The 17,159-nt window shown below is 34.5% G+C and overlaps 1 protein-coding gene across 43 annotated transcripts in view; it reads left to right on the top strand.

Annotated features, from left to right (window-relative positions):
- LOC126719029 (cell division control protein 48 homolog B) overlaps positions 1-13,843 on the top strand; it is a 140,124-nt gene extending 126,281 nt beyond the window's left edge. For 12 of the 43 annotated variants that reach the window (XM_050421520.1, XM_050421515.1, XM_050421516.1 and 9 more), the window contains 4 exons: positions 11,277-11,405; positions 12,596-12,683; positions 12,809-12,886; positions 13,332-13,843. In XM_050421520.1, coding sequence (XP_050277477.1) covers positions 11,277-11,405; positions 12,596-12,683; positions 12,809-12,886; positions 13,332-13,802 — 766 coding nt within the window. In that variant the 3' untranslated portion in view covers positions 13,803-13,843. Of the gene's footprint in view, positions 1-1,570; positions 1,741-5,577; positions 7,841-10,129; positions 10,287-10,365; positions 10,536-11,239; positions 11,406-12,595; positions 12,684-12,808; positions 12,887-13,331 lie in introns of those variants that run through there. The other 31 variants (XM_050421550.1, XM_050421552.1, XM_050421549.1 and 28 more) reach the window with 9 other exon arrangements.
- The last annotated feature ends 3,316 nt before the right edge of the window (positions 13,844-17,159 follow it).

A 17,159-nucleotide genomic window follows, 5' to 3' on the forward strand; every position in this document is an offset into this window, starting at 1 on the left:
GGCTATGTGAGCTATCTACATCCTTCTTCCCAATTGAGGTGAAGAAGACTTGTCGACTTACATCTTATGGAACCTGCAATACTTATCATGGAAGTCTGTTTATTAAACAAAAGATTAGGTCCAACCACACAGAATCATTCTCCCTTTAAACACTATGACACAGACAATTAAAAACCCCAAACTTCTTCTAGTACACGCAGTTGAGCCAAGAAATTGCTGCTGGAGATGTTGTGCTGCGAAGCATCCAGTGACGCCACCAGTGACTGTAAAAGACGTTGGCGTCAAAACTCAAAATGCCTCTACATCAACCTTGAGGTTGAAGATATTTCATAAGAACCTAAAGACATTTTGTGAAGGAAACTACTAGATATTTATTGCTGTAACCATAGCTAAACACCTTTTCTTTGGATTCCATCAATTTTATACCCATTAAAGGTGTCAACAAAGTGGAAAATATGAATTCAAATTAATAGAACATCTATATTAGCTGGAGTTTTGAACACCCATAGTGTTGATAGTAGTGGGGGCTGGAGTCACCACGTCTTCTTTGGCTTCTCTCCGTCACTGGCAGAATCTCCAGCAACTTCTTCATTTTAAATGGTTCTGGGTTTTGCATGGCTGGGTTTTAATTTTCTTATTAATCAGTATTTGTTTTAGTTCTTGATAATGTTGAGGTAGTGATCGAGTGTGGTAGTACTTAACCTTTTATTTGCAAAAGTCTAATGTGGCACACTGTCGTTGGACTCGGAGGGTGTAAAACTAACCTTTTACACCACATTCTTATTGAATTCAGTCTCTTGTTAATAACCCTGGCTCTTTTGGTGTTAATACATTCCTCCTCCTACTTAACACTTGGAATACCCTCTCTTTTTTACTCTAGTCCTTGTTTTTCTTTTGTCAACTAAAGGATTGCTTTTGTTTCTGTCTATTTGAGGTATAGAATTTATTCTAGTGATAGTGGTTCACCCTATTATATACATATATATATATATGTATGTATGTATGTATGTATGCAGAATGTATGAGTATCAAAGACAGAGACACAAGCTAACATGGAAAATTGTAGAGGCCAACAATGGTTAAGCCGCACAATTCTTACTAGAGCACGTCCTAAAGCTTAACCGTTGTTGGCCTCTGCTGTTTTCCATGTTAGTCTGTGTGTATGGCTTTGATACTCATACCTTCTACTTATAATTTGGTAAAATGGAATTTGATTTTTCATCTTTTTTATTTTTCTTGTCAATATCTTACAAAATCATAGCATGATTTTGTAAATTTAGGCAATGAACTTCCTTCTCGATTCATTTCATTGATATTGTACATTACCATTGAAGAGATGTGAAAGCATGAAAGAAACCCACCTCCTCCAAGTTAAAAAAATTGCATACTGTGGCTGAATAATGGAAGGGATATAGCCTTCATTACTTATCCATGCCTTGAATTATTGTTATTTTTTTCATCTCTTAGCATTTGGACCATCCGACTATTATGGATTCAAATATGTTGCATTTTTATCTAGTTTAAGGCTCTCAATACTTCTGTTATACATTATAATGATATGCATTTGTAGCTTTTCTTCTACAAGACTGACCTACGGTGGCCGAACAGTATGGAAAAACAATCGTTGTACAGTGTTCATATTACTGTTGATGTAAAGGGATATGGAGAGTCTGATGCTTGGTGCCGTATATTTGGCTTCTTAAAAATTGAGAGCCATATTGATAACGCCACAGGGGGAAGGTATTTGCTTTATATGCCTTCTAGGACATTTTACATAGGTTTTTATTTTGATATTAGGATATGTAGTCTATAAATTTTTGCTTTACAAGTTGTTCAAGGTCAATGGATAGCCTATTTTTATCCATGGTGGTGATTGGATATTGTGAGATGGATTACTATGTCTTTCAAAGTAATGTTATGAAACAAACATTAAATTTAATGCTGAGATGAATTTTAATATGATCTGCTGTTGGGGTGGTGGATTGGCTGAGGCTAGAAATTTATGATTATTGTGATATTTATGGACTTCTGGTGATCTGTGTGTGTGTGATCCATTATGGAGGATGTATGCAAAGTAGAAATAAAAAAAATTAAAAAAAAATTAAAAAAAAAAAACCACGTGCGGAACATAGAGATTTACATGGTTTAGCTTTAGACATACGTCCACTGGTGGCATTGAGAAGAAGATTTCACTAAAAAAGGTGACTACAATAGTGGCACAAAACATTCACAAAACCCAATCCCAAATACACCCAAAGAGCTCTTTTCAACAAAAAACACAGATTATGGCTACAAAGTTGGTTTGGTGACTTCTTGTAGTCGAACACAACAAGAAGAGGGATAACAAACCAAATCAAAGTCAGCAACTGTTCTTAGTGCATCTGTGAGGGTTGAGGGTTGAGTTCCACATTGAGAGAAAAAGTAAAGAAATAAAGAACTCCTTACTAGTTAGCTCAGTGGTCTTTGCTTACATAATTAAAAACTGTCTTAACCAAATTTTCTATATATTTTCCTCAAAGCTACATCTTGAATTTAGTGAATGCATTCATTCAGTATTCTATTTTTTATTGCCATTATCAATGATTTAACAGGGGAGGAGGGGACATTGACTCTAATAGAGCTGAATGGAAATATTGGATCAATGTAGCCAACTAAGTTACTTTGGATAATGGCTTTGTTAAGTTCTGTTGTATTTTCTAATTTCCATTGACCTATCTCAGCATCTTTTCTCTCAAAAAAGTTATTTGACATTGTCTGCTATTTGGTATATTGCAATTGGATCCTTGGGTACTTTTTATTTTAGGAAACTTGGTTATTTGGTAATTGAAGCTTTTAAATGTTCCTACTGGAGTGAATTTTGCAGTGCCTTAACAATTTATCCTCCTGAGACCTAAGCCTGTCTAGATGGTTAACTAAGGCTCGATGCTAGCCAAACCTAAGGATTACAATGTCCTGCTTTGGATTTGATATTCTAAGCTGCTGCACTATTAAATTACTCTAGTAACTTGATCCATGTGGGTGATTTGATTTTTATAGGTGTGGCAAGATTTTTGGATTACTAAAAATGTTGATGGGTGAGGTGAAATGGTATCAATTCCAAATGGTCCCCTGGATGATAATCCAAATCAGTAATAGTAATTTCAAAAGTTAAATTTTGAGTAAATTCTAGCTCAAAAGTTATCATTGTTTTTTTTTTTTTTTTTTTTTTGGAGAATGTCAAAAGTTATCATTTAAATGTAACACAAGATAAAATTTCATTTGTGTATAACCTAGAAAAAGATGCATAAATAAATCATATAAATGAATGAGAAAATTAAATGTTAGTATGGACATTTTGGAAACACAAAAGGAAAGGAAAAATAGAAAAAGAAAAATAGAAATAGGAAATGTTACTATGAAGTATTTAAGTCTAAGTTGGCAAGCAAGCATATGCCTTGCCTACTTGCCTACTTGCTTCCTTTATTCTTTCTTTCTTTCTTTTGTTTTCTTTGTTTTGGAGCAAGTATTTATCCATTGACACAATGGCATGAAAATCCTTTGAGTTGAACAAGGTATATCTTCTTTGACACATTGACGTGATGATCCTATATATAGTAGATGTTACATAGGGATTTCATATGAAGTTGGACTTAAAAAAAAATTGAGAGTGAGCATAATTTGGAAGCTTCCTTAAGTGTGTTTTGAAGCCAAAATTGGATTCTTATTGTTGTAAGTATTGGTAGTTGCTTTTGTAAATTTGTTCATATGCATGTGTGTTTTTGTATTGGTATTTATAAACAATAGGTTACTTTGCTTAAAATTTGTCACATAGATGTTAAATGTAGTAAGATTTTATTGTGCTTGATACTATATTTTTTTGAGATATATTACTACTAGATGGTTTGGTGTATGTTACATTTAATGTAATTTGGATAAATGGTATATCACTCAATTATTTTTCACAAATCACTCTTTTCTTTAATCACGTTTTTATTTAATATTTATTATAGGATAATCACACAAAATTTCAAAATAATTAGTTTCCATTTATTGTCAAATTTATAAAGTTTGTTATTTGTTTTATTTAAGTATAAAAAAAATATAATCTTTCTTCATAGATTAGTGAGTTTTTAATGTCTAATCACCTTGATTTTCGGAAAGAGTAATAGATCACTTTAATATTTAATTAGCATGATTGTTGGAGGAAAAAAATTTAGTCCAATAATAGGATTACAAACTATTATTATGAAAGAATGGTATTGAGGAATATAACTTCTATAGAAGTTAATTATCCAAAAAAAGAAAAAAGAAAAATAAATAAAACTTTGGTAAAAGTTGCCCAAAAGTCAAACTTGAACATATCCGTATTAAATGTTCATTTTATCCCATATTAATAGTAAGATAGTTTACATTCATTCTGAAACGTTACCAAATCTTTGTTTTTTTTCTTCTTATTTATCACATGTAGGGAAGAGAGAATTTCAACCTAAATAAAAAAAATTAAAATTAAAAAAAAAAATTTAAGGGACCGATAGACACAATATTAAAAAAGAAAATGTTTTTATTAATAAAAAAAAATTGCCTTATTGCATTTCACATTGTAAAAATGGATTAAAATTGAACTAAGCTTGCTTGAGTTTATGCGAAACTCTAAAAGACTTTGCTCATTCATTTTTGAATTTCCAAACTACAATTACTACTGAACTTTCTTATAATGGTGTTGTTGGATTAGTTTTGTTGTTTTGACTTTTGAGTTGTATTGGCTAAATTGGGGTGAGGAAAAACTTGCATAAAGAATTAATCATATCAATATGAAGGCATACTTAGTTGCACTCTTTACTTATGTTTTGAATAAAGGTAAACTTAGATCTGTGTTAAATGATTTTAAATAAATGATAACGTTTGGCATAAACAAAAGAAAAAAAAAAGTAAAAAAAAATTATAATTTTCTATTAACAAGAATGGAGAATCAATTTAAACCATAGTTTGAATTTTTGTTGTGCAAGCATTCTTATTATTTATTCCTAACTTTGTAGATGCATTCTGTTTTTTTTTTTTTTTTTTAAATCACTTTTATTTTTAATGAAATCAAGTAAAATAATTCCTATACATACAATAATTTTATGCATTCCCCCAAAAGAAAATCATTTTTATTTTTAACGAAAATCAATTAAAAGAATTCCAATCTATACAACGATTATTATTACTTTTTATGCCTTTCACTATTCACATTAAAAAAATTAAAAATAACCACCCAACAAAAATACCTACAGGCCACACCCAAGCCCAAGCACAAGCCCTTTAAACATTCACGATCTAATAATATTATCATTCAACTCCAACCTCAATCTCTGCCCGTACCAAAACCACGCTTCCAAATCACTCTTTTACTTTTACATTCAAATTCACCGATAAAACATAATTGCTATTCAACTCAAAACCACCAATTCTCTCACGCTCTCTCTTTCTCCGTTTCTTTTGCATTTTGTATTTGGATTCACCCAGCCCTTTGTGCGTATTCTGTTTATGCCCTTTTTCTTTTTCTCTAAACAAATTAGATGATGTCTGTGACTGTCACTGTGAATGTGCATGTGTTAGAAGAAGATGGAGCAGCAGCAACTTCAACATTTTTCCCATCCGGAGCATCCCTTGGTCTTCAATCAAGATGACATCGATCAAGATGACATATGTCGGGGGTGCCGAGAAGAAGTTTATGGTCCTAGCTACAGTTGTGAAGAATGCGGGCATTGGGGGACCGTGCATCATAAATCATGTGCGGAACTACCCCTTGGGTTGCACCATCCCTTGCACCCAATCCATCCTCTTATTCTCTTTTCTCCAAAGACATGGAAATATGTTTCGAGAGCGAGATATGAAGACGAAAACGAAGACGAAGATGAAGACGACGACGACGAGAGACAATTTTACAAATGCGAACTCTGCAAAGAATATAAAGATGTATACGCTTATCGGTGTTCCCGTTGTGACTTCAACCTTCACATCACATGCGCTTCTTTAGCGCCTATCATGGATGCTGAATTCCACCACCACCCATTGACCCCCTTTTGGAAGTGGATCACCTTCACTTGTGACATTTGCGGCAAAGAAGACAAAGGTACACCCTATCTGTGTCATCTATGTGATTTCTGGATTCATGGAAGATGTTCTATTTACCCACAAAGAGTCAAAATTCAGCGTCACAGGCACCTCCTCCACCTCACCCATTCTTCTCTTGAATTCCATCAATCCAACTCCCGGTTTTGTCAAATCTGTGTTGAAAAATTGGACACACACTTTGGGCTTTATTATTGCTCCAGATGCGATTATCTTGCCCACCTCGATTGTGCTATGAGGTTGAGAATCCCTATGGACATAAATTTGCCGGGATTTAGAGATGAGGATGAAGAATCGATTGACTCAGCAGCTTACCAAGTCAAAAAATCCAAGGTGGGGGTGGACGGAACTCAAATAGACACAGAAATCAAACACTTCAGTCATGAGCATGACTTAAAGCTTACTGATGAGGTTCTAAATGACCAAAAATGCAATGGGTGCGCACGAGCCCTTCTTGGTCCATTTTACAGTTGTTCCCAGTGTGGCTTCTTTCTTCATAAATCTTGTGCAAATTTACCCAAAACAATGCGACTTCAATCACTTCCAGTCCCACTCACCCTTATCCCAACGAAACCAGGTGAGATTTTTCAGTGTGCTGCCTGTAAACGGGGTTGCAATGGCTTCTCCTATTGTTTGGAAGAAGTCGAGGTTAATTTCGATGTTCAATGTACTTTGACTTCGGCATCAGACATCCTTACCCACAAAGGACATGAGCACCAACTTATCCTCTCCACTACAGAATATCAACAAACTTGCACTAGTTGTAATTCTGAAACGAATGAAATATTTCGCTGCACCATTTGTAAATTTGCTCTAGACATCAAATGCGCTACACTACCATATACCACAAGGTACCAACAACACGAGCATCCCTTCACTCTTTGTTATACTGTTGAAGATGGTTCTAATGAATATTACTGTGACATCTGTGAAGAAGAGCGTGACCCAAAGCGTTGGTTCTATTATTGTGAAAATTGCACTTATCCTGCTCATCCCAATTGTATTCTTGGGAAATACACAAATATTTGGTTTGGAGATACTTACACATTTGGCTTTCATCCACACCCACTTACTTTCATTGAGGAAACTGAGGACAGCCCTGAATGTCACAATTGTGGTGATCCTTGCAAAGAGTTTATCTTACAATGTGTCCAATGTAATCTCTACATCCACGATAAATGTGTGTGGGGCAAGGAAAAGTGGTTTTAATTTTTGTATTTATATTTTTCTTTTGGGTTAAACCTTTTTATTTATATTGTTGAATCTAATGTGTTATTACAGCTCTAAAAAATGGGTCTTGCCCACCTTTTATAACATTAAGTGGAGACTGTTAGTGAGTATATCTGTTTGCATTAAACAAGTCATCTTTGCATCTTATTCTTGATATTACTTACCGCTATAACTTTATTAAGAAAATAAAATTTACATCTTAGAGTCTTTTTAAAAACTGAGTTTAAATTTACTACAATATCTCATCAAATCTAGAATTTGACTGATTGATCATATGTTTTTGCAAACACCTGTAGTCTACAGCTCTAGTAGTAAAAAAAATGCAGCATTTAAGCTATATAAAGTCATTCAATACTGCATTACTCAATACAGGATTATAGGCTGAGGGAAAAAAAATGAAGGGATGGGAGAGAGATATAGAGAAAGAGGAACACTGATTGTGCTTTAATTTTGTGCATCTTGCAGCATTTCCTGCTTTATCATTGAAGAATAGACACTATTTACACCACCCCCCCCCCCCCCCCCCCCCAAAAAAAAAAAAAGAGACATTGAACAACAGACACTTGATTGAGATTGTGTAATTTTAACAGGGGAAGAAGTCCCGTCAAATAGAGATTTTTTTGTTTGGAACATCTTTGATTGTATTACAATATATAAGAACCACTACTATAAATAATATTTATGGTACTCCACCCTTGATCGTGAAATGTTCAAATCCGAATCATGCAGTTGTTCAGGAATGTGGTGCACGTTTAATCATTATCAGGTATGGGATCGTCACTTATTTGTATGTTCTTTGCTTTAGATTTTGAAGACTCTGATCTTTGTGTGGTGCTGAAGCCTTTGTTCCCTTAAAGGTTTATAGTTTCATGTCCTCCAGAATTTTTATTTGTTTCATCATTTTATGATTGATTTTATTCATGGGTATGTTCTGCAGTCCACACTCTGTTCATAGAGATAGAGCACATGCTGGAGAAAGTGAGAAAGTTTTGCGGGAAGCATTTTCAGAGGCATCGTCCCATGCAATGTTGGGCAAGCCATCAGTTATATTTATCAATGAAATAGATGCACTCTGTTCTCGTCGTGATTTTAGGTATGTAGATGAGAACATTGATGTATTCGTTACCTCACCATTTGATGTATGGACTTTTGAACTGCACTTTCTATTAATATGCATGGCAAAAAAATTAATAGTATAAGGAAATTGAGTACTTGAAGGTGTTATAAGGAGAGGAGAGGAGAGGAATATTCTTTTTTTTTCCTCTGTAAGTTGGGGCTTATGATGTAAGTGGGTTGAGGTAGGTATATGCTTATTGAAAAATATGGTATTAGGTAGTGTTGCAAATCAAGATTTTGTTAGGTTGGCTTTGTTTGAGATTCTGGCCCTTTGGAATTGGAATTATTGTAGTTTCATTAGGCTCTAGTCAAGGGGGGTGGTATTGTGAGTATCATATCCTTGGTAATTGAACTGTGGATGATGTTGATCATGAGCAATGAGATAAAATTTCTATTGGCCAAAAACTCAAACTTTTCTGATCTCTATCTGCTCTTCGACACCTATCTTTTTAACTGTTCTGTGCGTGCACATGTGTGTTGACATTTGAGGCACACTGCAGATATAATGCCATTTGCTTTTTTCATTATTTGCCTATAAGATGATGTGGAACATGGCATATAACTGAACTGTGTCCCTGTGACACTGATTGTAATAGCTGCACTAAGTGATGTTTCATGTGCAGAAGGGAGCAAGATGTTCGTGTAGCCTCTCAACTCTTTACACTAATGGACTCCAGTAAACCTTCCTCAAATTCTGCACCACAAGTTGTCGTAGTTGCCTCCACTAACAGGTTATTGTCTCTCTCAGATCTATAGAGTTAGAGTTTCTGCTGCTCTATTTTCCTACAAACTTGATTATTGTACATCTTTAAGAGTTTCTTAAGAAATTTACTTTGTCAAAATATTTTTCATTACTGGTTATTGACTTATAGAATATATTTGGAGTTGCTACAAACATATGATTTCAGGTTGCCTTAGCGCATTTTTCTGTAGCTTTCCTGCTGTAATTTTGTGATTTTTTTATTGTATCTTGATTATAGCAATTTCTTAAATTGAATTGTGTGAAAATTTTATAATTGGTTATTACCATTCGTTCTATGTCAAAGCTTTATTTCAAAAGGCTTATTGTGGGCAATGAGCTGTTGTTTCGTAGTGATTTAAACTTTCGAGTCTACCTGATCTTCTACAGAACTTAAGGCAATTGAATTATACTATGAGTTCAATATCATATAATTTCCAGTTCCAGTTCCATTTCCTTTGTTTTGTATTTTGTACTGTTTGTATAAACCTTTAAATGTATTTTTAATATCTGATTTCTGTGTACGAAGAGTGGGTGCAATTGATCCTGCACTAAGAAGATCCGGGCGCTTTGATGCTGAAGTTGAAGTTACTACACCTACTGAGGAGGAACGCCTTCAAATTCTCAAGGTTAGCATGAGTCTCTTAAATTTATGAGCCATCCTTGGGTCCATTATCCTATGACACTCATCAGTCTCCCAAAATGCTGCCAGTAGTGCTTCAAACTAATTTTAAATCTTTTAGCTAGTTTGATAGGAGGTTGGATAGTTAAGTACACTATTATTGGCTGAAGGTTGACATTATTTGTGTTAATTAATTTTCAGCTCTACACAAAGAAGGTTCCTTTAGATCCCAATGTTGATTTAAGGACCATAGCTGCATCTTGCAATGGCTATGTTGGGGCTGACTTGGAAGCTTTATGTCGTGAGGCTACCATATTTGCTGTCAAAAGGTCTTCTGATGCAAATGAAGATGCCAGTGTGCTCAGCTTAACAATTGAAGACTGGGAACATGCAAAAACCATAGTTGGGCCCAGCATAACAAGAGGTGTTACTGTGGAAATCCCAAAGGTGACTTGGGAAGATATTGGAGGACTAAAAGATTTGAAGGTTTGTAATATAAACTACTCATTTTGCATTGAAAGCCTCGTGGAACTCCTGAGGACACCTTTTTTTTATTCTTGGACAGAAAAAGCTCTGGCAAGCTGTTGAGTGGCCTATTAAACATTCTGCTGCATTTTCAAGGCTGGGAATATCTCCTGTACGAGGAATTCTTCTCCATGGGCCTCCAGGATGCTAAAAAACGACCCTTGCTAAAGCTGCAGCTCATGCCGCCCAAGCTTCTTTTTTTACCCTGAGGTTTGAACTTTTTGCTTGTCCCAACAACTGATATGTAGCTCATGCTGCATTTGTTGGATGTTATTATATGCTTAGCGTTGAAATCCACCTGTTTTATGAATCACCTGCTATACGCACATCGAGATTACTCATCAGAAAATTAAAAAGAAGCATTTGAGACTGAAAGCTTCAAATTTAACTATCTGGTTTCTCAATCAAAGTGGTAGACAAAATAAATGTTAACCATCACAAAACAATCTTGAGATTAGCAAATGGGCTAGTCAATGAGCTGTACCCTCTGGAGAGATTTCGGGTAGTAAACAGTGGCCTAGGAGACTGAACCAATAATGAACTAATAGGTTAAAACAATCCCTTAATCCCTCCAAATCAAGCGTAGCACTTAATAGTAAAATCCGTGCAGAATTAGCTAATCTAGGGACTTGCCATAAGAAGAGACCAACAAAGAAAAAAAATGAAGAATTTTCCTTATCTAATTTGAATAGTTCCTGAAGAACTAACAAGCTATTGGATGGGGTTTTTTTTCTCCCTCAATTTAACAAAATGATATTTCCAATGGCAAAATGTTCTCTTTGGCTCTCCCAAAATGGCTATTTTTGTTATCTTCAAAAGAGCCCTTCTTGACATTTGATCCCTTAACAGATTATGATAGGTTTATGTCTGGCTTTGGCTTATGGTTATGAAAATCTTTATGTTCAACCTTTTAGATTTTTACGCCTTGGAAATTCATAAAGTATGAATCAGTGGTGCAGAATTGTATTCGATGTATGTTGGAGAGGGAGAAGCTTTGTTGCGGGACACATTTCAGAGAGCTCGCCTTGCAGCACCAAGCATAATATTCTTTGATGAGGCAGACGTTGTGGCTGCTAAAGGGTTAGTTTGCTTGTGTCGTGTTGTTAATACATGCTAAATATGACTACCCTCCACATGTTTTGACATTAGCATAAAACTATGTGGTGCATGCAAAGATATGTCTAAACACTAACCTCCACAAGCATGCCTAGATAAAACTTTGTGGTACATGCAAAGATATGTTTGCACAACTTAAGAATACATAATGTGAACTCATGATTGTGGGGATGCGATACATGGAAGGATTGTGATTAAGTGTTCACTTGCTGTTGGTTTCCACAGGATATCATGCTTGTCAATTTTTTTTTTCAATTCTAGTTGTAAAAATTTATATTGGATAATTTGGATATTTTTACAAAGGACATGGAAAATGGAATAATTTTTCTTTGCTAATATTTTTTTATAAATGAGTTCATTTTGTTTTTCATAATACTTAAAATAAGACCATCTGTATTTCATCCTTTTACGTGAGGTTTTTTTTATTTTTTATTTTATTTTTATTTTAATATTAATCACTTACAGGAGGAAATTTCTGTCAAATTTTCTAAAACCTTTTATTCTAAGGATTGATCTGTTCACTTTCAAATGATGACAGCATGAAATCACTTTGATTGTGCGTCTCCCTACAACTCTTATGATTCAAGAAGTACAGCACATGTTAAATCCTTTCTAGTATGTATGTGTTTTGCTGTTCTGGAAACTCAAAATGGTTGCTTGGTGATACAAGCCTGAACAATTAGGTGGTTGAACTGTGTCGGTCCACAAAATTCCAACAACCATATTTTCTATAGAGAACCATGAACTATTTATTGCCATGCAGGATTAAGTATGATATCAGCTAACTTATCAAAAAAAAAAAAAAGTATGATATCAGCTAGCCTGGTTTACTTGCTAACCAACTTGCCTTATAGTACATGTATTCTTAATTTGGCTTGTCTTCCTCACCCCCCCACCCCCCCAACCACACACGCACCCCCAAAAACCTTATTAGTGTTCAATGTTGCAAAACTATGATTGTGTGATGTATAAGTTCTGTTAAGATTTTTAATTAATGACTTAATCCGGGTTTTGGTGGTTTTTGCACTGAGAGCTAGGTTATGTCCTGGCTTTCAATGGAAGGTGTTAGGATGGGATCCAAACACAATTAATAAACTTGTGGTTTTTTTTTTCTTCCTCTATATGATTATTATTATTATTATTTGAAATGGCAGAGGTGGAAGTTCAAGCAGCAACATTACAGTTGGAGAGAGGCTTCTATCTACTTTACTAACTGAAATGGATGGTTTAGAAGAGGCTAAAGTAAGCATTTGTTTGCAATAATTATTTTATTTTCCCGTTATCTTAAAATTTTCTGTAGGATAAAATGGAAAGAGCTTCTAGTTTCTTTTCCTCTAATTCATGTTTATGCTCATTTTCATTTTAAGGGAATTCTTGTTTTGGCTGCTACAAATCGTCCTCACGCAATTGATGCTGCACTTATGCGCCCTGGACGCTTTGATCTGGTAAGAAAGTTTGTTCACTGTGTCCTTCATGTTCATAATGAGTATTATACTTGTAAAGTTGGTATCTTTCTAGTTAGTGCAAAGTTTGAGATTATGAACTTCAAAATAGCGAGTTAGTGAATCCGTTTGCAGCCCTGTCATCTTGCATGAGATAACACTTTATTACTTCAGATTCCTGAACTTTTTGTAGTACTCTTTTATGTAAGATATACTGTTCCAATTAAAGTTATAGTCAAGTCTAGTGTGGGTATTGGTTTTCCCTTGTAATTTTTCTGGTTTGCTTTGTTCTCTTTTTGCTTAAGCAGTTTTTTTCAATATACATCTTTCTTACTTATCAAAAAAAAAAAGGTATTGGCTTGTTAGTGTCCTGTTGTTAAATATTTAGTTTTTTGGGTCCTAGGCAAGTCTTTTTTGACTTGTCTTTGTTTTATTAATGAAATTGTAGGTTCTATATGTACCAGTACCCGATCTAGAAGGTCGGTACGAGATACTTCGTGTACATACACGTAGTATGAAAATAGGACCGGATGTTGATCTCAGAAGAATAGCAGGAGATACCGAAGTTTTCACAGGAGCTGAACTGGAGGGTCTGTGTAGGGAAGCTGGAATTGTTGCTTTGAGGGAAGACATTACTGCTACTGTTGTGTGTGATCGGCATTTCCAGATTGTTAAGGATTCTTTGAAGCCCGCATTAACAAGGGCAGAAATTGATTCCTATGCATTGTTTATGAAAAACCCTTCTGTGAAACGCTATAGTGAGTTTGTATCTAGTATCAAGAATGATAGCAAGCACAAAAAAGAAACATTGGGTCCATTATTTACTCTAAAAGTTGGTGTTGTAAGCTTTATCTTACTTGCTGCTAAATATTTTCTCACTAGTACAGATCAAACCCTACTTGGACTAGCTACTACCTGAAGAATTTGCTGGAGATGTATGCTATTTTTTTGTTATAATTAGCCTTTTCCCCTCCACAGTTCCATAGTTTAATGTCACTACAAATTTATAAATTTAAATGTATATCTCCAAAGATTTTAAAGAGGTTTTAACTAAAAGTGACCTTTTATGTATTTTGACTTCCCTGTGTGATGTTGAGGGTTATCTTAAAAAATAAATATACAAAAATTCATATGGCTTGTACAAAGTTTTAAATCTTTTTTTGGGGGCTTAAATACTATACACCCTCGAAGTTTGAGATTGCATCTAAATTAGTCTTCCAACTATGAAAACTTATAATCTACACGTTCGAATATTATAATAATATTAATGTGGTCTATCAACATCGGCTAGAATTTTGTTTTTAACTCATACGCATGATGTTGCTTTGGACAAAAAAAGGCATTGTTTTAGTCAGGCTAGACTGTAACAAAAGTTGCACATTAAATTAACATCGTTGTAATAATTGGGGCATATTAGAGCGACTAGACTGATTTAGATTTGACTCCGAACTTGAAGACTGTAAAGTGTATTTTAAGCATTTAGCCATTTCTTTTCATTTGCATTGGTTTACATTTTAAGTTCCAAAAGATGGTCATTCATATTGATCTTCGGATGAGTGTTCTCATAGAAGCAGTTAGTATCAATGTTAGCAAAAAAAGAAGTTAATATCCGTGTGGTTTGTTAGCTCATCTACTAAGTTCAATAACCTACTGGTATATATTAATATAATTGGACAAATAACAATCTAGCTGACTTGGAGTTGAGTTGATTGATTTGCTAATTGCTATCCATGCCAATATTTTGTGGGTTTGGGCTATCCTCAGAGTCAAAACGTTTGCTGCTGGAAATACATATTAGTACATTGTATCTTTGATAAACTAGAATAGAATTGCCAACCTTTCTTTTCTTTTTTTTTAAAGAAAGGTTCAACCTATAACTGATAATAGCTCTTTATCATCATATCAAAACACCAATCAGTTTTTAGTGTAGGTGGGAATTGAACCATCAAATCTCTTATTACAGGTGATCTCATTTTCACCACATTTATAATTATATATATATATATGTACACATAATAATTCTTATTTTTAGATTGGACTTTTATGTGATTCAGAAATATCCCTAAACCTTACGTTTAATTGGAAAAAAACTTGAGGGCAATCCAGTAAAAATATATTTCAAACTCCACTTCAAATGCCTACAAAATCAAATAAAGCTTCATTCACTAGATGTAAGAATTAAGCTGTAATGCTTCTTTCTTGATCCTCTATTTCATCTTGCTCTTGTAATTCTTGAAACCTATTGTGGTTGGAAAACGAGGCGTAACAGTAGCCAAAGATGTAAGAATTAAGCTATAATCCTTCCACATTGATCCTACTATCAGTTTTTGTTGATTACTCTCCCCAAATCCCCCCTCTTTACCTGGATCCCCAAGACTAAATGATCTTACTACTATTAACTTATTATTATTATTTGCTTCCACAAGCAAGATACAGTATTTTTTCAATTTATGTGAAGTATTAGATTTAGTAGGTTTTGTGATAAGCTGATATCCTTTGTTTTTTTTCATTAGCCATCTATCCATGTTCTAACTTCTAAGTCCTCTATTAAATATAAGTGCAATGTAGGATCTCCGATGGAACAAGAGACACTGCATAAGAACTTGGCATTGGAAAGTGAACAGTTGTTGAAAGGGTGCAACTGAGATAGTAGTGAGTTCCTACTTGTATATACCCTTATGTATTTTGAGTATGTGAATTCTTTTTAGATTTGGTCCCTTACCTTATCTTTTTCCTCTTTTCTCATTTTAGTTCGCAGTGGGTTTTGTCCTCTGTCGTTAGAGTTTCTCACCTCAATTTTGTTGCACTGTACAGTTCTGTTTATCATTTCTGATGTTTGTGGAGAATGTTGGCAACTTTATGATAGTAATTATGTATAACTAACAAGACAGAGATTGAGGTTGTGGAGAACTAAGTATTCATGCATATCAAATAGAACTTTAGTGATTATACTTTTGTTAGGAATGGAATTATAAACATTTGCTCCAAGTGCAGGGATTTGGAGGATCTGATCAAAGTCTTCAGTTTGATGTCTCAAAGGAACTCAGTCTCATGGAACTCCTTAATTGCATCTTTTGTCCTTGCGGGCTGGCTCCAAGGCACTATAAATGTATGAAGAGACGAGGTTGGAATGCATACAGCCAACCGATGTTACATTTCTTTCCTTGCTCCATGCTTGCTGCCATGTTGGCTTAGTTGAAAGGGGCATGGAGTTGTTGGAATCCATGGCTAAAGATCATGGGTTAAGTCCAAGATAGGAACACCATGCTTGTGTTGTTGACTTGTTGGGTTGGGCAGGACTTCTTACTAAAGCAAAACATTTTATTAATGGATTACCTGAGAATTCACAAGCATTGCTTGGTTCTTGTAGCATTCATGGTGATTCAGAGATGGGAATATATGCTGCAAATCAGTTTTTTCAGCAGCACCTAAAAGCCCAGCACCCTAAATTTTATTGTCCACTATCTATTTTCTTCCGATGGGAGATGGAAAGAGAGAGCAAGGACTACTAAGAGAATGAGAGAAATGGGGTGGCAAAAGAAACAGGTATGAGTTGGATTGAGATTGAAAAGAAATTCCAAATCTTTGTTGTTGTGGACAGAATGCATGCACAATATGGAAACATATATGGGGTTTTGGTTGAGTTGTTTAGACACATGACAGATGAGGGATGGAAACATATATGGGGTTTTGGCTGAGTTGTTTAGACACATGACAGATGAGGGATAAGCTCCACATAAGAGGCTCATTCTCTATAACTTGGATAAAAGAATAATAGTAACATATTAGAATATAACTCTCTCGAAATCAACCAATTTGCAAACTCTAATGCATAAACTCTTGTGCATAAATCAGATTAACATTAACTTTATATATATAAAAGCACTTAGTCATTTTTTTCTCTCCTTTGATGCTTTTGGAGTAGTTTACTTGTGATGATTGTGAAGCATTTGGCTATTTTCTTATTTTCTTTTAGAACAACAGAAGTTATGGGAGAAGTTAACCTCATCAACCATCCATTTTCCCATCATTGTTGATTAATTCAAAGGCATTCAACGTGTTTGTGAACAAAAAGAGTCATTCAGAGTGTTTCCATTTATAAAGTTCCTCTTCTTTTTCTTTTTCTTTTTTATAAATTTAAAATACTTGGTTTATTAAAAATAATGATAATCTTATATTTAACCCTAAGTCTTTTATCTCTCTCAGGTTAATGTATGCACACTTTTATTGGATTGCACTGAAGAGGCATTAGAATGGAATATTAGATAAGTTATAT

This window comes from Quercus robur, chromosome 3 (assembly GCF_932294415.1).
Source record: "Quercus robur chromosome 3, dhQueRobu3.1, whole genome shotgun sequence".
Classification (NCBI taxonomy): Eukaryota; Viridiplantae; Streptophyta; class Magnoliopsida; order Fagales; family Fagaceae; genus Quercus; species Quercus robur.